Consider the following 27,135-nt stretch of genomic DNA (forward strand, 5'->3'; position numbering starts at 1 on the left):
GCCATCTCTGTCAAAGCATCGAAGTCTGTCAGTCATGTCATCCCAAGCAGACAGATACTGGATCCTCTTAGAATGACACTAGAAACGTAGCCAATTATTGAAGTCAATCATTTTTTGTTTGTGCTGCGGTATCATTCTGGGTGACGGTAGGATACTGCTCGGAGCTAGGGTCATACCTGCCTGGGCCACATAATCCGAGAGCTCCACCATGTCTCTTTTCATGTAGTCCAGGGAGGTGCATCTCAGGACATTCAGACCCACATGGACAATGACAGAGTCATACTTGTACTTGTGGAGTGACCTTAGTGCATGTGTTATGTCAGATTCTGGTATGTGATAGACAGCTGACTGTTACCTTCTCCTTATTCAACCTAGTGAGTGGGACATCTGTGTGCCTCACTATTGAGTCATTAGTGTATTGGGCAAGGTGTTTAGTTTTAGGGGCTTAAGTTGAGGGGCACACTGTGGAGGCGAGCTATATGTCCTGTGGTTTGTGCTGTGTTGTGATGGTCAAGTGCATTTCTGTCTTGGAAGTCTCTGCTGTTTGGGTAAATTTCTATTGAGAGCCTCTGTGAAGGTGGGTGTGTGGTTTGTGTTTTTATGTGAGCGCTATGATGGTGAGTGTTCTAGAGAGCTATGTGTTCCATGTAGTGTGGTGCAGGTGTTGACCTTCTCCTCTTGACCAGCTACTCCGGTCTTGGCTGGAGAGTGCATAGCTTCCAATCTCATGATATAAGTGCATCTCTCACATGTCTGAGTGTTGGGAGGTAAGAGGAGAGGGTTATCTGTGTACATGAGGCAGTTGCTACACTGCCTCAAGAATGCCCAAGTGCACTAAGTTAATAAGAGAAAGCACAGTGAACTGCCCTTTAATCCTGTCAGGAGGGGTGGTTGTAACTACTAAGTACTGGAGCTATTTCCATGAAGAACAGCTAGTGCTAATGGCTCTTAGGTGTGCTACAATAATTGCTACAAAAACCTGTTGAAGTGCAAAGCAATTAAGCTATTTAAAGTGCAAGAGAGAGAGAGAGAGAGAGAGAGAGAGAGAGAGAGAACTAGCAAGATCTAAGGGAAAAACTAAAGAGCAGACTTTCTGGCACCAGTAATAGTTTACCTCAGCTCAGCACCGCTGCGCAGAGCTTAAACAAGCACAAACCCAAGCAAATGCAGGCTTTTAAACCAGAAACTTGAAAGGGATGGAAAAACTGCCCAAACAGCCAATAAACTACAACTTGTGGGCCAGAAACCACTCCTCTTGTGGTAGATAGGCTACCTAGTGCTTACCATTCCCACTGATAAGCTAGAAGGCTTCACTCCAACACATAAGGCTTGGGGGTCTCAGAAGCTTACAAACCATCCTGGATACAGCAAATCTGTATCTGGACTAGACTAGTTATAGGAAAGGCAGGAAACAAGCTTAGAACTTTTTTATGTGTTTGTTTTTTTACAGAGAAGCAGCTAAAACAGCAGTACAAGCTAGCACACTTGGGTGTGTAGCAATATTAAAGCAAGTACAGTTTAAATAAATGCAATTAAATTAAAAAATGACTAAAAACAAGTGGAAAAAGCAGTAAATTAGGAAAAAATCAAAATAGAGGCACTTAGAGTATCAGAAAACAATGCCAGCAAATATATAAATAATTTAGTCAAGCAAAAATTAAGACAGTGCAGATCTCTGAACAGTTAAAATATGCCAAAATATACTTATCAGCTCTATATTTCCAGATTGTTTGAGAAGCACATGCAGTCAGAACACAAGGAGATTCTAGCAATGGACTTTATGGAGAGAAGGTTTTGTTTAGGGTTTGTCCACAAGAGTGTAGCCCAGAAGAACTTTCGTAAATGTAAAGTAACTCGCCTGAAGCACAAGTGCTGAGACCAAAGCTTAAAATGCTTAGAATAACAGATAAATTTAATTAGGCTACTAACAAGCAGTATTAAATGCAGCAGAATAAAAGTACTCAAACACTTAAGAACGCACAGCAAAAATAAGGTAATAATGCTCTGTCATTTAGAGAAGTTGGACTGTGTGTGTGGGATGGGCAAAGTGTGAGGACAGAACTGTTAGATGTGAGGTATTTGTCACCTGACCCCTGATATTTCAAGGAAAGAGCATAAAAGTTTAAAGCAAGAAACTAAGGGACTGGAAGGGGAAGAGAACTGTGATAATACAGGAGATTTAAATCTGCCAGAATCAGATTGTTTATTGCATTTCCTTTCTTTTCCGGATTCTACAATGCTCCCAAAGATCTGGACCAGGATTAATTCACCGGAATTGTTCATATCAGTAGTATCAGGAACAAAGGTGTACTGGATGAAGTGCTAAATAAACAATGGCCATAGCGATACTAATAGCAAATAGTTACCAGAAACTATGTGGTTCAGTAAAGTGAGGAGACAAAAGGATGCGTGTACAACAAATCACAGATAAAGGATTATAGAAGGCTGGATAATGATGAGATGGGAATGGAAGGCAGAACTTAAAATGGAGCTTGGCAGGGAACAAAGGTTGAAAACAAATTTAGGGAAATGGTTATGAACAGCACGAGAGCAGTGCTGCAAAAGAGGACAGAGAATGGAATTAAGAAGAGAAAGATGGAAACATGGCTATAGAAAAGAGATGGGCAATAAAAAAAGACAGGGAGTTTAGTAGAAAGGTAAGGAGGGAAAAATGTAGAGAAGCAAGGGAAACCACCAGCAGTTAGGTCAGGATAGAAAGGGAACTAGTAGGACAGGAATGGCAAGAATATATTGATTTTAAGTACAGGAGAGGAGAAAGAGTTATGCTGGCCAGCGGAATGCTAGAAATAAAAGATAGAGTAAACTAAGGTGTTACTTGCACTCTTTACCTTGGTCTTAATGGGAAAACACTGGAAATACCCGCAGCATGAGAAGAAAGAATGAGGGTTTAGATCTTGCATGGACAAAGGAATAATGAACTCTGGAAGAGTGAAGCTAGAAATTGGCAGGCTGAGAAAAGACAAAGCCCAAAGATAAAGTGAATTACCTCAAACAAATCTTCAAAGGCTGGCCAAGGATAAGACAACACTTCAGACAGCTTGTTTATAGGCTTGCTCATAGGTAAATATTATGCTAGCTGCCCTTGCAGGCCATTTTAAGCCTATCCAATTTCCCTGCAAGGATGAGAATCAAATCCTGTACCTTTTGTCAGTGGTGTAAACACATTAACCATTATGCCAACCCCCAAGATTTTGTTCAATTGGTAAATGCTAGAGGACTGGAAAAAGCGTATAGCACTGCTTCTACACAAATTTAATAGCAAGATCAGCCTTGTAAGTTCTGAATGAGTCAGTCTGACCATGACAACAGAATGGAACTATTCTCATGGAAAGGATGGTGGCATACCTACAATATAACTGGCTGTAAGATAGCAAACAGTTTGATTTTAAAGCCTAATGGTGCTCTCCACTCAGTTAAATTAATTCCTATGACTGGAATACAGTAGAATTGGATAGTGTTTCCCAGTAGGTCTGGGCTATCATAATATCAGTAAAGCATTAAACTCTGTATCTCATTGGAGGCTGTTAAATAAACTCCAGGTGTTAGGGATCAGTAGAAGAATGTAGCAATGGATGGTGGATTGGTCACATGGAAGAGCACAAAGATTGATAGTAAAGGAAAAATTAAGCAGAGAAAGGTTATTGACTAGTAGTATACCATAGGGTCAGTACTAGGGCTGGCACTCATTAGTGTGCATGCCTTGGACTTATCCATGCACAGATAACAGGACCACCTTATTTGCAGATGACACTGAAGTAGGGGACCTTGGTACTCAATGGAGGAGAAAGCTTAGCAAAACATTTGACTAAATTAACTAGGCTAGTAGAAAGGTGGCAATCAGGATTAAATGCAGACAAAATAAGTGCTACATCTAACGCAGCAGTCCAGGTTTGTAGTAAAGACTGCTGGAGAAGTGGAACTAATGCAGACTACCCAGGAAATAATGTGGAAGTTAATTGCGCCACTAAATCATCGGATGTAGAGTGAAGAGACTACAGTATATTTACCATTGGCCTTGTGGCCCATCCCTGAGGTTGCTTATTTGCAGGCTCAGAGAAATATATTCCAACAAAAAAGAGGTCACGCTATCACTGTATAGGGCATTGATAAGGCCTTACCTGGAGTATTGCATACAGTTCTTGAGACCACACAGATACTGGTATGTATCTTAAAAAATACAGAGGTAATAAGGGGTATGAAGGGTGCAGAAAATGTGGGAAGGCTGTGGGACTGAGATTCTACTCACTGAAGTCTAGAAGAATGTGAGAAGTCCATAAGAACTTAAATGGGGATTGTGAGAATGAGTGGAAGTGAAGAAAAGGACAGAGAGGGCTGAGAGGACTGCTACTGTTACACCTAAAAATCTTATTTCTCCATTTTTTTATATAAATTCTTATTCTAGATCATGTCGCATTTCTGAAAAACAAAACATTTTGGCTCCCATACTGCTTGCATTCCTTTCCTTTTTTTGTTACATCTGGTATCTAGCAAACAAAAACATTTATTTTTATTTTTACATCATTCCATTACCACCAAACCTTTTTTATCATGTAAACAATTTCTAATGATATTCACATTTAATGCTGAAATGCTCATATCATCATTTTCCTGGTTTTGTATTTTACTTAAAGATTATTTTTCTTTATATTTTCCTAAGTCCCCACAATTTTTTCATTATCTTGTTTTTGTTTTTCTCCAGGCTCCAGTTCTCCCTCTTCTTCCGCTTTACTTTCTAAAATTGCAAATCTGTTCTCTTCCTGTATATCAATAACCCTGCTTTTAAATGTTATTTACTCTGTAACTACCTCTTCATTGTTTAACCTTTCTTCAGTATCCCCTTCCTCATACCATCTTCTCTTTCAACATCATTTGCAATAATATTTCCTATGGTTTGTTTTTCTTTTGAGCATTTCTCTTCTTTCATTTTCTAATACGGGACAGTCAAGATAAAAGTGTCCAAATTATTTTCTAGAAAAGGGCTTGCAGTTTTTTGCTGTATGGCTCTCTGCCAACATTGGTCATGCCTTCATTTGTTAGTCTTATACTAAATGATTTTTATCACCACAGAAATAACATGCTTTAGGTTGGCCACAGTACTAACAAAAATCTATACTTACAGTTCACAATTACTATATTTGAAATATGTTGAATTTCCCCACCATTAACATCCATTTTTGCATACACTTCCCAACCCCCAGTCTAAACATTTCTTTCATGGCATATTTTTTAACTTCATGTAGTTTACTACACACTGAAACAAAAAAACAGTTTTAACTCATGCTCATCCATATCTGAAGTCCTAAATTGCATATTTTTCTTTTTAGAAGTCCAAGCTCAGAAATGGTCTTTCCACTGAGTAGTAGTATTTCTTTTTTCAGTCTCAGTCATAAATTTTCCAGCAAGTTAAAGCTTTCACATGTCACTTCAAAAAAATTTCAACTCTCAAATGAGGTAATGCTCTTTTGTCTTTAATGTTAAACCCTAGTGGCAAAATACTGTTCATAATGTCATCAGTTTTATTTTTTATTCTTGCCATTGGTCAGCTTCTCTGTGGCTGTTGAGAAACTTCAAATATTTGTCTATTCTTAGTTCCTTCTTCCATTCTTTCTTGCTGCATTTGCATAACTTTTTTTCTTGTAACACGAAACCCTCTTGTAGAGGCAAACCCTGAAAATTGGTTACTCTAGTCACTGAGAATATTTCCATTGTTTTCCCTTCACCAGCTGCTGCTTGTGTTTCTAATCTCTCAGTTTCCTTCTTCCATAATACTTCTCCACAATGTCACTCCATCTTGCTTCTTCCTGTTCCTTTGGCTTTGCCTAGTACAGCAAGTCTATCAGCACCTGTGTCTTCAGTCCTCCATTTTCCAACTCTGTAACAGTTGGTTCATATCCTTCTCTTTCCTTCAGTACATTTTCTTCTGCTTCTCTCTCCAACTCTACTCACTCTCTTCTATCTTAGAATTCCAAGAACTGCAATAACAGTACTCCAGTGCCACCTAGCAGCTCCAGGGAGTGCTCAGATTTCTCCCCTCCAAAGAGTAGGAGAAGTTCCCTGAGTGTCCCAGTCTAATTTATGAATACCACCTCAGGTCTCCTCTGAAGCGAGCCCATTGGCATAATGGGACTAACCTGGTTAACAAGTATAAATAAGTATTTTCAGGCCTGATTAACCCCTATACACAATGTACCTATTTTGGAAGTTTGTCCCTATTTTTTTTTATTAATTTACACATTCACACTGTTTTCTGAATCCCACATATCATATGTGATTTTGAAGCTATGTACTACACAGAAATCCACATAACATGGCCAACATACTAGGGTCACCAATAACTTAAAGAAAGACGATACTCATCTTACATCTTCCCTTTTCAGATGCAAAAATAAGTGTCCTTGTGGGATATAATTTTGCAATGCAGTTTATTAATGTCTACAGATTTTACACTGCCTCTCTAATAATGTACTTATAAATTTTATTAATTTTTTTCACTCTGTAGTCCTGAAAAGTAAACCACATTCCTACTGGAAGTAGGAAGGGTCATGTGCTGTTTGTTGTTCATATTTTATGATAATTAGATGTTCAGATTTTTGGCTGCATGTATCTCCTTATCAAGGGCCTTTGTACTTCACTTCAGTGTCTGCACACTGAGAGGTACGTGCACCAGCCAATTAAAATAAAAAGAATTGCACTGACTGACATTACTAGCATTGCAATAAAGTGTGTGTGTGTGTGTGTGTGTGTGTGTGTGTGTGTGTGTGTGTGTGTGTGTGTGTGTGTGTGTGTGTATATATATATATATATATATATATATATATATATATATATATATATATGACATACAATATACAACATTAAACTTGTTTAGTTTTGTCATAAAAAAGAGCATCAAACTGCAGTATACCCTCACAGATGCAGTATCACACATATTTCAATGAAAAAGTGATTCATGATAATGCACTTAGATTTAACAAAGATAAATAACTGAGTTGTGTAATAGTAGCATGTTACTGCTGGTCTTCCATCCCCTAGGATTCTGGTCAAACCTGGGTTGCCAACATTGCAGAAATTTGACATCTGTATGACAAAACTATGATTACTATAGCTTAAACCTTTGCAAAAAAATAAAAACATAGCAAAACATTTTATATAATTTTCACAAACCCATCATCCTGTGCCTTCCTAAGCAATAACACCTTGAAACTGTTTGAAGTAGAGCACATGAAATTAAAATAAACTGGATTTCATTTATTCTGTACGGTGACCATTACAGTGCTGATGAAAAACTTGCTTGTCGTATAGTAATTCCAGATAGCCTTCTCCTATTATTCTTAGCAATTATAGCCTGCAGTTCAAAACTGTAGCATTTGTGCATGCCACCGATGCTTATAATTTAATACACTCTAGATTTCATAGCATACCTCTCAACTGTCCAGAGTTTTGCAGAATGTCCATATTTCTGCTCCATATTTTTGATCTGTTCCTCATAAAATTTGTGATTTTCTGGATTTGTGAGGCAAATCAGTGAGGATTGAATTCTCTAAATATTTACAGGCATTTGAGTTTCAAACTTCATATCCTTCAGAAAATGAATGCTAACATAATACCTTTTATTCTAGCAACTTTCTAACCTTATAACAGCAATATTTAAAATTTGTCCCTATTTTTGGGGCTTTGTCCAGATATTTTTTTTGTGCTAAGAGGTTGCAAGCTATGCTTCATAATATAACCCTTTGACCTGCATATCATTGTATTTTAAGAATGGAGTACTAAGCTCCAGTTATTACTGATCAGCACAGTGCATGGATAAAGATCTTCTTAAGGACTTTTTCCAAGTCATATCTGAAAAAAAGGTATGTTTTAAGTGTATCAAATGCAAGATTACAAAAACACACTAAATAAAATAACCTGGGCAGACTTACCTATGTAATCTTTCATGATCCCTGGATAGTCTCCTTTAAAAATGGGGTTTGCAAACCATCCAGTATAGAACTGCATATATCGCTCAGAAGCATCAATGTCTTTTTGATCTGTTATGTCAACAGGTTCACCCCAGTTGCTGGTTAGAGAAATGCCAACCATACCTAAACAGATCAGCACACATTTAGACATTTTACTGATAGTAGCATTATTAAATATTATCTACAACAAATTTATGGGTCTACTACATTATACTGATGACAAGTTTATCAATCAAACAGAGGTTCCTGCCACCCATCTGATGCTACATTTGAAACACTGCAACAGTGAATCGTTAAACTGTTTTCCCTAATCTGCCCTTCCTTTCCAAATATGTAAATATACTACCAAAAAGGTTACAGAAATTCAGTGAAAGGGGGCACCCTTTACAAAAATACACATTGTTGTACCATGCTTAATTAAATACACAGAGGCCGTATACCTGGAGAAGTAAGACCATATGCAGTAAACTGGGACGAACAAGTATATCTTTCATAACATGAAGAGACCCAAAAATGTGTGTGCTGTGAGGGACTGTTTCAGCCTTTTAGAAGCAAATTTGGAGACTGATGCTGACTAAAGTATTGAAAATACACAGAATTCTGGGTTTCCTTTTTATGGCTCATGAATTTATGCATATTGCCTTTAAAGGTTGATTAGTAACACAAGACAAGAGACTGACGGTGGTGGTTGTCTTTTACCCAGATAAATTTAAGAAGGAGCCAGGTAAGTACAAGACTGTCTCCTTTTTATTTATTATGGAAACCATTCATGATGGCAGTAGTGTATTTTCTAAATGCTAATTCTTTAACTGATGTTAAATAGCATGTCCCCACATAGCAGAGGTGTTGCTGTTTTGTGCAAGTAGTGTGACTGGGATAACAATACAATGGGCAGTGAGAACCCAGTGTATATGCTTTGTCTGAATACCATCAAGGCCTTGACAGTTTACCTCCTAGGGCACTGATGGAAAAAATAAAATATATCAGTGTAAACGCATAACTGTGCAGTGCATTGCAAAGTGGTTCTCTCATTTGAATCAGAGGATTATTGTCTAAAGGGAACTTCCATCAAAAAAAAAAGTCAGATGACACTGGATTGCTACAGGCTTCAGAGCTGTGAGCTGTAATTTAATGTATTTCTGTAAGTTGTCACACAGGGCCAGGAGTACAACATCAGTTTGTACACTAACATGAAGACTGAAGTGTTAGTCAAATGTTGGGTGGTATCCAAAGCGTCTTGATGCAATTTGTGTTGTAGGCACACAGATGGCTACTTGAATATACTGTAAAACAAGGCAAGGTATTGCATGCAGTGAAAGAAATGTTAGTGCTGAGTTGATCCAAATCAAGACACAAGAGTGAATTTGGATCTGGAAGTAACAGACATTCCAAGCTGAATTAGACTCTGAAATTTGAAAGAGAAAAGTTTAAAGACAGTACAATGCCATACCTTTCAACTGTTCAGATTTTTGCCTCATATTTTCGGCCTGTTCCTCATAAATTGTGGTTTTCTGGCAAATCACAGAGGATTGAACCAGAATTTCAGACTTCATATCCTTCAGAAAAATGCATGCTAACACAAATCTTATTATTCTAGAAACTTTCAAAGTTGATAATATTTAAAATATATCCCTATTTTTGGGCCTTTGTCCCCCATAATTTTATGCTTTGTCCAGATTTCTTGCACTAAGAGTTTGAGAGGTATATACAGTGCTGTGCAGCTCCATGCAATGAGAGGTCCTAGAGATGCTAAATGTATAATTCCATTATATAGGCCACTGGTAACCCCCACATCTAGAGTATTGTTTGTAGTTCTGGGAGTCATACAGTGGAAGGAAAAATGAGGTAGTATATAACACATACATTACTTGCCAAATAGCGAGAACAAAGGTGCTGTGGTGCAAACAAAATGCACATAAAGCAGAACATATTTACATTAGAAGTGAGAAGGGTTAAGGCAATATTGTCTAGGGGGAAAAGTGTGTCTGGAGTTTAATGGCAGATTTGGAAAATTAGGCATGTAAGTATCAGGAGTGAGATGAGATGTCATTTGGATTGACTATGCTGCTGGGAGTGGAAGTATAAGAGTGTGGTGAAAGTGAACACCTGACATTATGTAGGCTACAACAGCTGAGCTGCATATATTAAGGTCTGTAATTGAGCCTATTGTTGGCCATTTCTTTCCAGATCCCTTTGGTGACCAGCTTGACTTGTAGATCTTTGAAATGACAAACTTTAATTACCCAGTGTACTGTCTCTTTACTCCTCAGCCATAAAATCAGGGCAGAACCATAAAGCTTCCTATTTTAGGACATGTGAAATCTCTCCCCTGAAGCTGCTTTATAACAGGGGATGACTGCAAAGGATCAAGTGGGGATCAGTGAGTAGTGCAGTCATGCCTAGAAATTAGGTTGAGATAAGGATTTATGGGTGCTGTGATGTGTTTTGGCCTGGGGCACTTATAAAGTAATACTAGGTGCTATTTTAGCTTCACACTTAGAAGTCATATGCTGCTAATGCAACTTTAGCAGTAAACATGGCCTTGTTAAATTCACCTGTCTCTTATAAAAAGCAGCATTTTTCTACACTGTTACCTACATGAATGACTTGTGCATCTCAATGAATCTATGAGCTATAGAGTATGGGAACACCTAAGATGATAGGTCATGCAACAAAGAGATCAGACAAAAGATAATGCACTGGTGAAGGTAATGGCAAGCCACTCCATAATTTTTGCCAAGAAAACCAGAGACATGTCAAATGACACCGGAAGATGTGCTCCACAGTTCTGAAGGTGCCTGGCATACAACTATGGAAAAGCAAAGGAGAAGTACGGATAATGCTAGAGTTTGATATAAACCAGTTAAAGATGGGAGGATGTCCATCTGCTGAGCTGCTCAAAGATGAAAGGAAAGTCCAATGCTGCAAAGAACTATACACCACTGATACTTGGAATGTAAAAGAAATTAACCAAGGTAAACCTGAGGTGGTTAAGGATGGGTTGAGATGCAAAGAATAAACCTTGACATCTTGAGAGTTAATGAACTAATATGATCTGTAATGTGTCATTTTACATTGGATAACCACCAAATCTTCTATTATGAAGACTATCGTAGAACAAATGCTGTGGTCCCTATAGTTAAAAGGGTGCTAAACAGTGCTTGATTGCAACCCTCAAAGTAATAGAACATCTCAATTACACAAAAAGGTAAGCCATTCAACATGATAGTGAGAACAAACTTATGCTCAAGTTATAGATGAAGAAGAGAAGGAAGATGACCAGCTCTTATGAGGACCTGCAGCAACATTTGGAAATACCAAGTTGCATTCATCATAGGTGACTGGATTGCGAAAGTTGATACTCAAAAGTACTACTGAAATAACAGTCAGGTTTTACTTTAGAGTACTAATTGAACTGTGAAACAGACTAGTATAATTCTGCAAAGATTATTCACTGGTTCAATTCCCATATGGCTGTACACTGATCAACAGCTTAATTTCAGCTTATGGAAAAATTAAATATGCCAAGGTTAGAGGTAGAGGATGGTCAATTACTAACAGGATAAGAGAAGATGATATAAAAATGGTGATGCATAACCAATCTACAGTAAAGTCCCCAGAATAGTTGGTATTCCTGTGGAAGTTTGGAAGCTAGAAATGAAAAACTGATGAAGATCTGGAATGTTTTGTTTAACAGTATTTTAAGAGAAGTACAAACATCCTGCAAGAAAGCATTGGTACCTGTAATACCTAAAGATGGGAAACATCCATCAGATCCAGCTTCATACTGGCCCATTTCAATACTAAACCATGATTTATAAAGTGTTTATGTCTATAATGGCTAAAGAAAGGCAAAAGTAATGCTAAAATTAATAGATATGGATCAATGTGGTTTTGTGGAGGGAGCAAACATTTGACAACATTAACAGAACACTAATGATCAAGAGGGAAGCAGAATGCAAGAAAATACCACTGCTGTTGGTGGGTCTTGATGCAGAGAAAGCATTTGACAGAGTAAGCTAGGACTTTATGAGCAGGGCAAAGGAAGCATTTACATTTGGAGGTGAAAATTAAAGTGGGTGGGGTCCTCTCTGATAATCTCTGTTTGGGCAGAGGAACCAGGCAGAGATGTTCTCTCTTCCCTTTGTTATTTGTACTATTTATTTATTTATTTTATTATTTATTTCAATTTGATAACTGGGGAAGTCCACTAGGCCATAAAGAGCCCATTTTCAGTGGAGGCCTGGGGAGAAAAGCTCCAATGAACAGTTATAGAGAAACTGAATATGCAAATAACAAAAAATTGACAGTGTACAACAAGATAATGTGACAACATACAATAATGTGGTAACATACAATAAATTCAGAGAAATACATAATAGATTACAATAACATGACATCTTTGATACAGAAACATAAGTGAGTTAATAAAAATGTATATATATATATATATATATATATATATATATATATTTATTTATTTATTTATTTATATATATATATATATATATTTTTAATAGGTGGCTTGTTGCATTAGGGTGTAGAGGGGTGATTATAGAAGTAAACAAGAAAAACTGATGGAGGTCCAGGGAGCACACAAGTCAAGTATAACCACACAGCTAGTAGCAACCACTAAAGATTTATTGAGCAAAAACAGCAGTCAAGCGCTTTTGTCTTAGATCAAGACTTCATCAGAACTGCAGTAATCACATAAACCATACAATATAAAGGAACATCCTGTAGTCAGGTGGTTAAAACCAACCAATACAAATAATACTTAAAAATTAATTAATGAATTAAAAACTTGAAAATGTAATGATAGTTTGAAATAGTGTATATGAGTGAAAAACAGTGCCAAACATGTTGCAACAATGTATATACAACAAATTATGACTGATGAATTACCCCTCCATACTTTTCAGTTTTAGGATTGGGGTAATGGAACAGCGGGTGTATATCACATAATCAAAATCCCAAAATATCGAACACCATAAGCTCGAACTTGGAATGTCTAAATGTGATATAATCGAAAGCTCAGAACAGCAAATTTTTTCCCTCGGAAAAAAATCACTGCTCCAAGAACCACACACTTAACACAAGCACACCAAAAAAAGTAATCCACACATATACACTTAAAATCCTACTTCTAACCCTACACTAAACTGTACATACACTACTATCTATCCACTTATTTTAACCCAAACCCTAAACCTAAGGTCCCTACCTATCACACACTCATCTTACCCGCTCCCTAACCCTAAGGTCCCTACCTATCGCACATTCACCTTACCCGCTCCCTAACCCTAAGGTCCCTAACTATCCCATTCCCACACTCACCTTAACCCAGTCTGTTCGCACACTTACCTTAACCCAGTCTGTAACCTTCGCACCACAGTGAAGAAAATAGCAAAGCGGCAGAAACAGCCCACCGAATTCTTTCCCTGGGAAAGAATTCGATGTTCTGCAGCTTCGCTATTTTCAGCATTCACTGTTTTGGGGTCGATATTATAACATTCAATGTTTTACTACTTCGATGTTATAATATAAACCCTGGAACAGCAGTCATTAAGCCCAGGGGGAGTAAGGGCATCACACATCAAAATCCAGATTAATTTCTTTCTGTTGAGGTGTTCTTCTGTGCTAAAACCCCTTGCATCCCATTCCATATAGTCCAACACTACAAACTTGAAGTGGTGGTCAGGAAAAGCTGAAATATGCCTATACAAGGCATTGGTGGTCTTCCATTTCTTGATATCATTCAAGTGTTCATAAATTCTTTCTTTCAGCTTACGACTAGTCTTTCCAGTGTAGAATGCCTTTCAACATTGACAAAGAGCTCCATATACCACCTCCTTGGATACACAGTTGAAGTGTTTTTTACCTTAAATTTCCTATTCTTGATGAAAAATGAGTCACACAATAAAATATGCTGACAATAATTGCAATGATTGCATTTGTACATGCCCATAGGTCTACTTGAACAATTCATGTCATGTTTCATTTCTAAAAGGTTCTTAAAAGATTTGCTCTTTCTGAACACAAACTTTGGCTTGACCCCAAACAATTCTCTGCCTTAATTGATACTCATCACAATTGGCCATAATTACGCACTGTGTCCACTATATCATAGATGTTAACAGAAAAGGTGACTATTAGTGAACATTGGAAAGGGACAACTGATGGTTGTGTTTCTTTGGGCAAGCTATTACCAGCCAAATGGTCAGCAGTTCAACCACCAGGAATAGATAGTAGCAGTTTATAAAAAACATTCCTCCTCTTACCCTGGACTACTTCCTTAATACTGTCCAATAACTCACTGGGGTAACCTCTTTTTCTGAACATGCCAATCAATTTGTCTGTTTCAACAGTGAAAATGGCATCATCAGAAATCATAAAAGCAAGTATAACCAACTGCCCCTTGACCACAACCCTCTTTTGAAATTGTGGATGTCAACTACCGAAATGGAGGTAAGAGCTGGAAAAAGTTAAAACTGCTAAATTTACATTTACCATCATTGATAAAATACAAATGAATAGGACATTCAAAGCTGGTTGGCATAATATATTAAATAATAAGGAATCCTCTTGGATAATCAGGTTAGGTGCTTTATTTAGACCAGGCCTGAATGAGTTAAGCTAATTCCAGACTTGGATTGTTTGTTTATTGTCTGAATAATGACTAAACACTCTAATTAAGGTGTTAAGCCTTTTTGGCTAAGTTATGTACATATATATAAGCAGGTATTAGGGCTTGCTCTAATGTATATACTTTTTGCACTGAAGAAGGCTTGAACTTTCAGCCGAAACCGGTTTGATGTAGATATTTTATTTATGGAGCTTGCCACAATAAATTTTCAAAATTTCCATCTTTCCTTTGTGCTGGATTTCATTTTTGGACTTCTCAAAATAAAATCACCCAAGAATCTGAGCTTCACTAGCCTGGTCAAAATCCCAAGAATCCTTACAAGTATGTGGAACTTCAGTGACTGAAGGTTTTAACAGGCTGTCCACATATTTGGCAATGTAGAAAGTCTTGCTTCTACCCACAACAACTATGAGTCTCAAAGGTGGATTTTGGAGATCTTTATGGATTTTGGGTATCCCAAAGATGCCCGCTACCACTGGATGCTGGTTGAGTAAATAAACATAGGTGTCACTGTTAACTTTCCCCTGCATAACCATGTCATAAAGACAGATATAAATGTTTGAATAGGTAATATTGAGCTCATTCTTAGATATCTGGACATAAGTCTCGATGAAAAGCAACTCATGCATATGATTATTATAATCATTGACGTCCATCGCAACTATCCCCCCCCTTGTCCAGTTTCACTATCCTAATACTCTTCTTACTACATAATTCTTTGAACAACAATGCCTCCTCATTAGATAAGTTGTAGTCTCTATCTGTTTTTTTAGAAAAGGATTTCCGAATTTCTAATTCACACATTTTTTCAAAGACAGATAACCAGCTATTTAAGGGTGGGTTGAATGAACTAGCCTTTTTGAGAGATTTATTTGGGTTTGTGCCAGGGTTCAGGGAGTCAGGTTTGAACCAGAGTGCAAAATTAGGCTTACGTATACACCATTTTAAATCAATTAAATCCTCAACCAAATTGGACTCCTTAGCTGGCCCCTTTGCTTAACACATTGGCATGTTCAGTTATAATGTTGAAACTTGAAAAGGTATACACAGAAAAATTATTATCCATATTTTGAATACCAACTGGTACCTCCCAAAATTATTAGTGGTAACCATATTTTCAACATCAGAAAACAAGCTAGAACTAGACCCAATAGATGTGGATACATGTGAAACAGGTTCGATAACAACCATATTAACAGAGTCAAAGTGAGCAATATTTTGCAGTTGAGTTATTCAAGGATTCAGGACAGTCATCTAGCTGTGCCTCACTAACTTAATGCCTGAATCCCCCATATTCACAACATCCTTTTGCAATGCTCCAAAATTCGTCTCAAAGTCTGTGTCAACTGCACTACATCTGAAGAACTAACTACTAGAAATGCAAAAGTCACTAGCATCAACTTCAACTTCACAAAGTAAATTGGTCATTGCATAAGTGGTATCATGTAAAAATTTCCCATTTTCAAATCCACTGTTCATTTCCCTCAAAGGGGAATTAACTAGTGAACAGGCTTCCATAATGTTGAGAACCCCACCAGTGGTGGTTGAACAAATGGAACTGTCAAAATTAATTGATTTGTTTACATCCATGAGTACCAATTCAGACATAGCATAACAATTGTTTCAATATTTGCACCATTAAATATAGGTGAAATTAACTCAGAACTATCTGAAAAGTTGTCAGAGCTGAACTCATGAGTCAAAGATGAATTGTATCCACATGCTAGTGTACAGTCAACACAAAATTTATAGCACTGGCTTTCACAACAAACACAGTGATTCTCAAAAGTAACTACAGGCATATTATCCAAATGACCTACATAGATCAGGCAAAGCATCAAATTGTCCAAACAAACTTCAGCTATCTAAATCTGTTGTAAGTGCTGTTGATAGTGCTTGACTGCTGTTTTTGGTAAATACATCTTTGGTGGTTGCTACTAGTTGTGTGGTTATACTGGACTTGTATGCTCCCTGGACCTCCATCAGTTTTTCTTGTTTGGTTCTTGGTTTCTCTTGTTGGATGTGATTATAGAAGTAATTGTTGCAGAGAGGATGGAGAGTTTGATGGCTAGAGGGGAATTTAAGTTGGGGAGTGAGGTGTGCATATCCATTTAGTAGTAAGATAGGAGAACAAGAGAATTTTGAATTTAGTGTGGACCATTATATTTAGAGCAACTGGTAAAGAAAACAAGAGACTCAGAAATTCAAGGATATAATTGGTATGGTAGTCAAGAAAAGCTGGCTCTATTTGCAGATGCCATTATTTTATACCTGACAAAACCAGAAAGGGACATTACAGTGTTTTGGAACATACTGAGACAATTTCAAATCTTTCTGGGATACAAAATTAATGAGGCTAAAACAAAGACAATAGCAGTAAATTCTATACCCACAAATTAATTGGTTCAGCAATGTCCAAACTTATAGGGACATGATAAAATGAAATATTTAGGAGTATGGATTAAAATGATTCCGGTGTGGCAGCTAAAGATATTTGGGAAGAGACTAAACAAAAGATAATACAAAAACTGAGAAAATGGAAGCTCTGTTGTATGGATATTGATAGTAAGGTACAAGCAGTTAAAATATTTTTAGACTGTTTAGTCTTGTACACAAGTCAGGCATATTTTTATCAACCAGAGGAGAAGTTGTGGACAGCAATTAATAAAGAGCTGAAGGATTTTATCTGGGAGGGGAAGATGGCAAGAGTCAATTGGTATAAGTTGATTCTTCCAATAGAACAAGGGGGATTGGGATTACCCACTGTGGAGGTGTATTTCAGAGCAACACTGTTAAGGCTCATGTACATAGCACAAGCAGAAAACTGTAATTCAAAGTGGAAAGAGATGATGATGAAACGGGGGGTGCTCAAGAAACAAGGAGAGACTGGGATTTTGAATGCAGACCTTTAAGGAGAATACAAATATAGTATTCTGTATGATTATTGTTAAAGTAGTACAAAGTATTCTAAGAACTACGTCAATATGGGAATGGAGACAGGAGATTCTGCCAATAGGGATGACTGCAATTAGGGATACAGACAACAGGCAAGAAGGGGCTGGGATTTATCAGAGAAAACTGGCAAAGAAGACAAGGTATCAGGAGTAAATAACTACAGGGGGAAAGGTAATAGAATGGGAAGATGCCAAGAACTTTATTTTGACTGCAAGCTAGAGATTGCCTTCCCTATCAAGGATTGATGTAGTATAGACAAAGAGAAAGAAATGGTGGGTCCTAAATGAATGACCAGGACTGGTAGCATTCTTAGTAGAATCTAGAACAGAAGTTGCCATAAAGAAATGAATAATTAATATAACATATAAACTATTGCAAAATAACTATATGAATCAATCAGAGGAGGTTAGAAAGGATTGGGAAGAGAGACTGGATAAGAAATTCACAAAGAAACAATGGGGATATATGTATGTCTTCCAAATATGCAACAAAGTCTAGAAGATTTAGGATATTTGCTTAGAAGTGTTTACATAGGTATTTTAATATGCCAAGTAGACTCCAAAGAATTTTTCCTCAGGTAGACAGCAAATATTGGAGATGTGATGGGGAAGAAAGTGGTAACTGGGAAAATATTTTCTGGCAGTGTAATGAGTTGGCAGACATTAGATTCCCTACAGACTACTCTGTCGGAGATGCTGGGTGAGCTAATTCGTGTAACTAAGGAAATTATTTTTTTGAGCTATGATACAAAATTGGACTTGCCTAGATATAGTAAAGCCTTGCTTAATCTAATTATGATGGCTGCCAAAAAAGCAATTACTAGAAAATGAAAATCAAAGTCTAATGGGAACCGTGGGATCAATACATGTAGAGGAGGAACAGGGTTTAAAAGTAGACATGAACTGAATGAGCTATGTAATGGCTGACTGACAATGACTGGCTATATTATAAGTGATGTATAATGTTTGCCACTACAGTTGTGTCAGCATGGTTTGTAATGTATAATGTTTGCAAATGAGATTGTGTCGGTATGGTTTATTTTCATTTATACAAATATAAGACTGCCTATGTCATATATGATAATTTTATAAATATGTTTTTTTGTTTAAAAAACAGCTTACTTTCAGCTCTCAAAGTTTGAGAAAAGAAACTGAGAAATAAGAACTAGTAATTCTGCCAGCCTGGATAAAATTCAGTTACTGGATTAAAGGTACACTGCCTGGATGCCAGCAAATAAGAAAGTTAGAGAAGCTGAAAGAAAATAGAAAGGGTGAAGAGAAAGCACTGACTGGGAAGAATCCTGTGGTTGTTCAGCAAAAAACAGTTCAAGATCCAGCTTTGGTACAAAAGATGGATTTCAGTAATTTAGAGGAAAAATAAATCAAATGTACTCAGAGCTGATTAAAATAAATGAAACACTGAAGGAGTATAACAACTCAAACAATGCTGAAAAAAATAGAAGAAGCTTTAACTAGCTGTTCAGATGAACTGATAAAACTGCAAAAAACAAAGACTGAAATGATGGAAAGGATGGCTGAGTATGAGACTTCTCAGTAGCTGCTTCAAAAATGGTAGTTAGAAGACAGAGCAAACAGAGAAAACCTGAGATTATGTGCTGTACCAGAGAAACTGGAAGGAACATACACTATTAAATTTGTGAAAGCACAAATAAATAATGGACTGATATTCCAAAACAGCATTTATTAATTGAAAGGGCACATCAAATGTATTCTCCAAAACTGGCCATGAGAAAGCAACTAAGGCCTCTATTAGTAAAGATACAATCATACCAACAAAGAAAGTTGATCCTGACAAAACTTTGGCAGAAGGGCAAATTATTAAAAATTTGAAACAGTAGAGTGTTTGTGGAAAACAATTTATTACTGTACACCAGGCAGAAGAGAAGCAAATTTATCCCAGCAATCAGGGAATGTTGAGAAGCAGGTGTGAGATTTGAGTTGCTGTATCTAGCTGTCTTCAGAATATTGTTCTGGGAGGATCAAATACTTTTTTTGATGCAGAACAGACTAAAGAGGAAATACAAAAGTTTATTCAACAAAAAGTGAGCCATCAAACAGAAGGGGACTCTGCTTCTTATTCTTCTGACAAAACTCCTAGAGAGACTTTACCAGTGAAGCCTTTTCCAATGTTCCAAAGGAAAGGAAAATGCTAGAGAAACAGAAAAAAGCACAGGAGTTGAAATATGGCTTTACAAGAAAAGTGGCTGAGAAAGACTGGACTTTTTTTTACTTTAACTTGTCATTGGACAGTAATGTATACACCCCTCTTTGCCATTCTTGCTTAGAAGGATGATAAAATTTTAAAAAAGTAACTGTACGCAAAACAAATTTTGTTCTCATTAGGATTTGTATAAATATTTCATGATATAAATTGCATATGGTATATTAAAGCCGATTTGTGTAGTACGTAGTTGGGGTATCTTAAATGTGGGGGTGATGGTAAGCCTTTTTAGTTATTGTATGTGATAAAGATATTAAAGTAAACACTTGCTTTTTTAGTTTTAAGAAATGTAAGCATTACAATGTAAAAAAGAGAAGAAAGGCAGAACAAAAGCAAGTTAAAGTGAATATGCCGTAATCTTGTCCTGTTGGGGTGGGGGTAGGGGTTTAATAGTCCTCTGATTAGATGATGTGTAGAGTTGAGATATCTTTTCTTATGTTTGCATATGTGAATGTCTAAATCAATGCCCTTGGCTTAATCTAAAAACATGTTTTCTACAAGCAAGTAGGCTTGAAAAATAAGACAAAATGATATATGCCATGAGAAGTGCTGAGAATGTTTAGCTTTTTTTTTTACTTTAGCAAATGTTAAATGGGAGTTCAGACATCTGCAGCTGAAGGCAATTGTACATTCTATTATGTTTCCTTGGAGATGAACTGTCTACAGATATAGGCAGTTAATCTCTGGAGTTTTGAGCATTGTTTGCTAAGGGGAAATGCAAAATTTAAAGGTACAAGGGCAAGCAGTTCAGTAAAAAATAAAGTATAGCAGCTTCCCTAGCAGCCTTTATACTTCAATGTATTTAACAGAACAGTGTATAATTTCATTTTATTTAAAGATAGCCAGTACACTTTTTCTTAAGACTAGAAGTTAATGGTTTCTGAAAGCATACAAGCTGTTTTTCACATATGGGACGGGAATAGAGATAAGAAAAGAACAGACGACAGTAAGTGTAAGTGGGAGCACAGTCTGTAACATGCACTTTAGCATGTGTAACCTTAATTATAGGTTAGGTAATGCCTGTGGGTGCAGCCATCAATTTGGGTAATTGTTCCTATCAGGAGAGTTAAACTTCATATTTGAAGATGTACACAGTATTGTGCACTTGCTCTAAATTAATAGGTTATGGGGTGTTCTGAAAATATATTTAGGTTTCTGATTGAGGGTTTTTATTACAAAGCCTTGAAAAATATGACATAGGTTCAAATGGAGATGACAAGAAGCAACCATATAAAAGATCAACTTGCCAAACCTTTGTGTGTGCATGTAACACCAAATTTGGAAATACACATTCAAAAAGATGCCATGTATAACATAGATGGGAATAATAACTTCTTATCATAATAGCTATGCTATCCATATTATTTTGGAATGTAAATGGCCTTACAGGTATAGACAAAAAGGTAAGAGTACTGAATTAGATTAAGAAATGCAAAGTGCAAATAGCAATGCTGCAGGGGACACATTTGGAAAGAATGATCATGTGAATTTGATAAAGAAAGGATTTCAGGATAGATATTCAGCAGAATATCTGGAACAAAGGAAAATGGGAGTAATTATACTAATTGGTTAAGGAGCTCCAATAGTGATAGATGAGGGAACAATATAATGGTAGATTTGTGGTAGCAAGGGGCTATTGGCAAGAGAGAAGAATTATGCAGGCATGTATTTATATTCCACCAAAAGCTGCTATTATGGATTTTAACAAAATTATGGGAGAAATAAAGCTTTCAGCAGTGAGTACTACTTATAGGTGAAGACTGGAACTTGATTTGCAACAGTCAGGATATATCTGGGAGACCTAGAAGGGGAATATAACAAAAGATGGTATATATTTGGTATGGAAGACATGAATTCAGTAGTGGGAACTATGACAGAATTTATATATTATTACCCAATGTACAATGACTGGGCCAGACTACACAGAAATTATATTTTACAGGAACATGAGCATTTCATTGAAATCTTCTACACACATCCAACAACTATTTTAGATCATGCACCAATAAAACTAAGAAAAAATGCAGGGCAATGAAATAAAAATGAGACTGTCACTTTCCCACCTACCTGTTAAAAAGATGTGGAATTTAGGGAATGGGTAGTGGAAATTATTCAACAGTTATTAGGGAATATAGAAATTTCTTCAGAAGTTAATAGCTAGTGAGTGGGATAAAATGAAAATGGAGATTAAAAATAGGACAGAAGTAAAAGAAAAATACAGATGGTTAAGAAGTTATATAAATTATTTACAGGGGCTGACAAAAGTTAAAGCATTGCAGAATAAGGGGAATCTCGCAAAATGTGGAGCAGTACAACTGCAGAGTACTAAAGAGAAAATCATGGAGTTTCTGGATAATATGCATGAGATTTTTTTGACAATAACTCCAAAGCACAGAAAATTTCAGCACAATGACTCAGGCTTCAGAAAGTGGAAAGGGTTGTCACCAAGCTAATGGGGTCTATAACAAGAAAATACTTGGAGATCCTGCAGAGGTATTAGAGATATTTTGGAAATGTTATGAAAAATTGTATAAAGCAGAGAAATATGGAAATAAAAATTTCCATTTGTGCTCTTTTTTGATGAAGACTTAAGTATACCAAGGTTAGAGGTAGAGGAGACAACAATTTACATTTAGGATAGGAGGAGGTGAGATAAAATAACATTCCTGTCAAGGTTTGGAAGTTAGGAAAGTAGGAACTGATGCAGATATGGAAGGTTTTGTTTAATAGAATTTTAAAAGGAGGAGAAGCACCAGCATCTTGGAAGAAAGCTGTGGTGCTGTAACACCTAAAGATAGTAAAGACCCATCAGACCCCACTGCATCTAGACTAATTTCAATTTTCAAAAGTGATTGAGTATTATGTGACTGTCTATACTATTTAAAAGAATGTCAAAGGTGTTGCCAAAATTGAAAGATATGGATCAATGTGGTTTTGTGGAGGAGAGGTAAACATTTGACAACATTAATAGAACAATGATGACCCAGAGGGAAGCAGAATCTGAGAAAATATCGTTGTTGTTGTTGGTGGATATCGATGCAGAGAAAGCATTTGAGTAGGGCAATCAAAGTATTTGCATCCCCTGATACAATAATATGGTTAATTAGGAGGACATATGGGGACTGGAGGCAAGAATTAAAGTGGGAGGGTTCCTCTCTGATACGTTCTGTCTGAACACAGGAAACCAGGCAGGGGTGTCTTCTTTCCCCTTTGTTATTTCCTTATATTTAGAGCCATTGGTAAAGAAAATAAGGGACTCAGACATTCAAGGATATAATTGGTATGGTAATCAAGAAAAGTTGGCTTTATTTTCAGATAATATTATTTTGTAATAAAACCATAAGATGACATCTCAGTATTGTGGAAAATGTGGATTTTAATTTCAACTCTTTTCAGTATAAAAAAAATAATGAAGATAAAACAAAGGCTGTACCAAAAATGATATACCTGCACACAAATTGGTTCGGCAATACCCATATTTATGGGGGCATGATAGGATGAAGTACTTAGGATTATGGATTAGAAAGGCTTCTGTTGTTGAGCTAAGGATGTATGGGAAAAGGTTAAATAAAAGGTAATACAAAAACTGAGAAACTGGAAGCTCTTATTTATGGGTAGCAAGATACAAGCAGTGAAAATGTTTTTACTCCCTTTAGTTTTATCTACAGGTTAGGTATATTATATCACCCAGAGGAGAAGCTGTGGACAATAACCAATAAACTTGAAGGAATTTATCTGGGAGGGGAAGAAGGCAAGGGTTAAGTGGGATAAGCTGATCCTTCCAATAGAACAAGGTGGTTTATGATTATCTGATTTATAGGGATATTTTACAACTACACAATCAAGGCTCATATACATTACACAAGCAGCAGAAAGTTGAAATAAGGGGAGAGTGGGATTTTGGATGTAGATCCATAAGGAGAAATGCAATAGCCACACATAATATTATATTCATAAAGTAGCAGAAAGTATTCTAAGAAATAAGCCAACAGAAGAATGGAGAAATGAGATTTTGCTGACAGGGATGACTGCTAGTAGAGGTACAGAGAACAGGCAAGAGGGCACTGGAATTTATTGGAACCAAGGTATTGGGAGCAAATAACTAGAGAGGGAAAGGTAATAGAATGGAATGAGGGCCAAGAAGATATTTGGAATATAGGCTAGAGATTCCCTTCCCTACCAGGGATTGATATCAGAACCTAAGCAAAAATAAGGGAATTGGGGAATCCCAAGGGAAAGACCTGCTCTAGTAGAGGTTTTAGTAGAATCTAGAACAGAAGCTACTGTTAAAGGATAATTACTAGGGTGTATAGCATATTGCACTATAACCATAGAATCCGAAGAGGTTAGAAAAGATTGGAAAGAGAGAATGGATAAGCAATTTGAAGTGGAATAATAAGAGAGCATATGTATGGCAATCAAGTATGCAACAAAGTCTATAAGGTTTAGGATTTTTGCTTGTAAGTGTTTGCATACTTATTTTTATATCTCAAGTAGACTCCAAAGAAGTTTTCCTCAGGTAGATGGTAAATGATGGAAGTGTGATGGGGAAGAAAGACATAATTGGGAATATGTCTGAGAATGTAGTGAGTTGGCAGATTTTAAATATTCCCTACAGAGTACTCTGCTAGAAATAATGGGGGAGCAAATGGGTGTGACTAAGGAAATTATTCTTTTGAGCTCAGACACTGGATCTGAATTACCTAGTTATAGTAAGGCTTGCTAAGTTTAATACTGGTGGCTGCCAAAAAGCAATTACTAGAAAATTGAAATTGAAGTCTAAACCAAACGGGTTTTTAGTACTAAATATTGTAACAGAGAGAAAAGAACTGAAAGAGGGATTTTTGAAAAGGGAAGGAGTAAATTACATAGAAATAAAAGGAAATTATGGGAACAATACATGTAGAAATATGTTCTGGAGGAGAAGTGAGGTTTAAAAGATGGCAGAAATTAAGGAATTTATGTAATCTCGGACTGATGATAGTTGTAAAAAAGAACACATGTGATGTATAATGTATGTAACTGGAAACATGTTAATGTGGTTTGTTTTATTTTATATAAATGTTTATTTGCCTGTATCTTAAGTGATAATTTCATAGAGATGTAAAAAAAAAAAAAAAAAGATAATTTACTGGGTTATTGCAAACAGTCTGTCTTTTTCAACATCCTAAGAGATGGCTTTACACATGGTTATTACCCGATGGTCGATACTGAAGTCGGCTTTACACATGGTTATTAACCAATGGTCGATACTGAAGTCACATTGATTATTTACTTTGTAGTCAGAGATGGAAGAGATTTATGCAGTCAGCAGCAAAAAAAAACCTGTACCTTGTTGCACAGAACATTAACTTCTTATTGCAAAGTTTAGAATTAAATTAAAGAAAACAAGAAAAGCATCTAGGCCAGAAAAACACAAGCTCAGCAAATATCCCTAGTGAAAATGTAGTAGAGGTGAAGAATAGATTTAAAGGATTAGATCTGGTGAGTAGATCATCTGAAAACGTATTGACAGAAGTTTGTAATAATGTCCAGGAGGTGGCAACAGACATATTCCAAACAGAAAGAAGATTAAGAAGTAAAAATGGCTGTCAGTGGAGGTTTAGAGATGTGGCCAAGGAAAGCAAAAGACAATGGTGATAGTAAAAACATCAAAACATCAAACTGAATGCAGAATTTCAGAGAATAGCAAAGAGAGACAAGAAGGCCTATTGAAATGAACATTGCAAAGAACTGGAAGACAATTAAAGAAAAAAGAAAGAACAAGAGACCCGCTCGAGCAGATTGGTGATATTAAGTGAAACTTCCAGGTAAAAATGGGCACAATAAGTGACAGAGATGGAAAAGACCTTGGGCAGGATTCACGAAGGCTTGCACGGAGTGTAAGAGACGTGCAACACTCCATGCAAGCCTCGCGATCCAGGAACAGCCCTAAACTCCGTGTAAGAGACCAGCTAAAACGTCTCTTACATGGACTGGGCGTGGACATGCTAAATACCTCACTTGCATCCGAAAGGTATGCAAATGAGGTATATTAGCGATCCACAAAGCAGAAACCAGTCCGTGTAGGAGACGTTTTAGCTGCAGAAATGTACTCAGTTGACAACTGAGTACATTTCTGCAAAATCCACAACGGAGCGATGTCAGCTCCAAAAAAGGTTGCATATGATTCAGGCAGCATGCCAATGGCCAAATATGTGGCCATTGGCAAGATAACCCGATGCAAAAATATAAAGAATATAATTTTTTTCGGCGATCGCCATGTTTAAACCAGCGCAGCCCAGCGCAAACGGGCTGCGCTGTATAAAACCATAAAAAAGAAGGTTATAAACCCACAAATGTGGGTCTCATGCAATACATGGAATGACAATGCAGGGACCAGCAGACTAAAACCAACATGGCCACCGTGTAGTGGTTGCTAAGGGGGGAAGCTGAGTCTAAGACATGTAACTAAGCATTAGTAGGCAATCTCATGTAAATTAGGGTTCGGATACTGAATCTCACAGTCACATACCAAATGAGCACAGTCTGAGTAGTGTAAGAGATACAAAAGGGGGAGGAATAGAGTAGGAGATAGGTGACATCACAGGGGGGAATGGTAGAAAGAAATACAGTTCATTGGAGGCCAGTGTAACATGACAGATGACAGGCACAGATCATGGAAAGAGGTGTGCCACTAGATAAGTCATGGAAAGTCAAGAAATGGAAGGTGTACACTGTTACCTACACCAACGTTTCTTGCTGGCCGTGCATGCGCACGTGTGCGCGCCATGAAGCGCGAGTAGGACAGTGTGTGCGCGTGTAAGGCAGTGTGAGCATGTGGGAGCGTGTTGGGAGATGTTTAACACTGTTTGCGCGGGTGTGCACGCGTGTAAGGCAGGCTGAGTATGTTGGAGGCTGTTGGCAGACGTGTAACAGTGTTTGCGCGGGTGTACGCGTGTTTAAACCCGAATAAGTAGATTCTGAACCGTGTAAGCACGTGTGCGTGTGTGTAAGTCACTGTGAGCGTGTTTCAGATAGTATGCAAGTTGCTCCCCCCTGAGGAAACAGAGAGGAAAAAGGAAGCAACAGAATTAATAGGAAGCTAGCAGGGATAACTGCTGAAGCTAGCAGGTGAAAACAATTAGAAGCAGGCAATTACACAGGCAGAATAGTAGCCCAGCCCAGCACTTAAAACTCTGCAAACAGTAGTGCATGATGTTTCCATTAAGAGACACTGCAAGACAGGAGTAAGCTAATAGAAGTGAAAACTGAAAAAGCTTCACTCAGAGCAGAAATGTTAGGGGCTGCCATAGCTGTCATAATGAGACA

General features: G+C 37.1%; 1 protein-coding gene across 2 annotated transcripts in view; it reads right to left on the minus strand.

Moving 5' to 3' along the window:
- LCTL (lactase like) overlaps nucleotides 1-27,135 on the minus strand; it is a 499,576-nt gene that overhangs the window by 328,352 nt on the left and 144,089 nt on the right. For both annotated transcript variants that reach the window (XM_044077870.1, XM_044077869.1), the window contains exon 8: nucleotides 7,944-8,105. In XM_044077870.1, the coding sequence (XP_043933805.1) occupies nucleotides 7,944-8,105 (162 nt within the window). The remainder of the gene's footprint in view (nucleotides 1-7,943; nucleotides 8,106-27,135) is intronic.

This window comes from Protopterus annectens, chromosome 7.part0 (genome assembly GCF_019279795.1).
Source record: "Protopterus annectens isolate FY-2018-M chromosome 7.part0, PAN1.0, whole genome shotgun sequence".
Taxonomy (NCBI): domain Eukaryota; kingdom Metazoa; phylum Chordata; order Ceratodontiformes; family Protopteridae; genus Protopterus; species Protopterus annectens.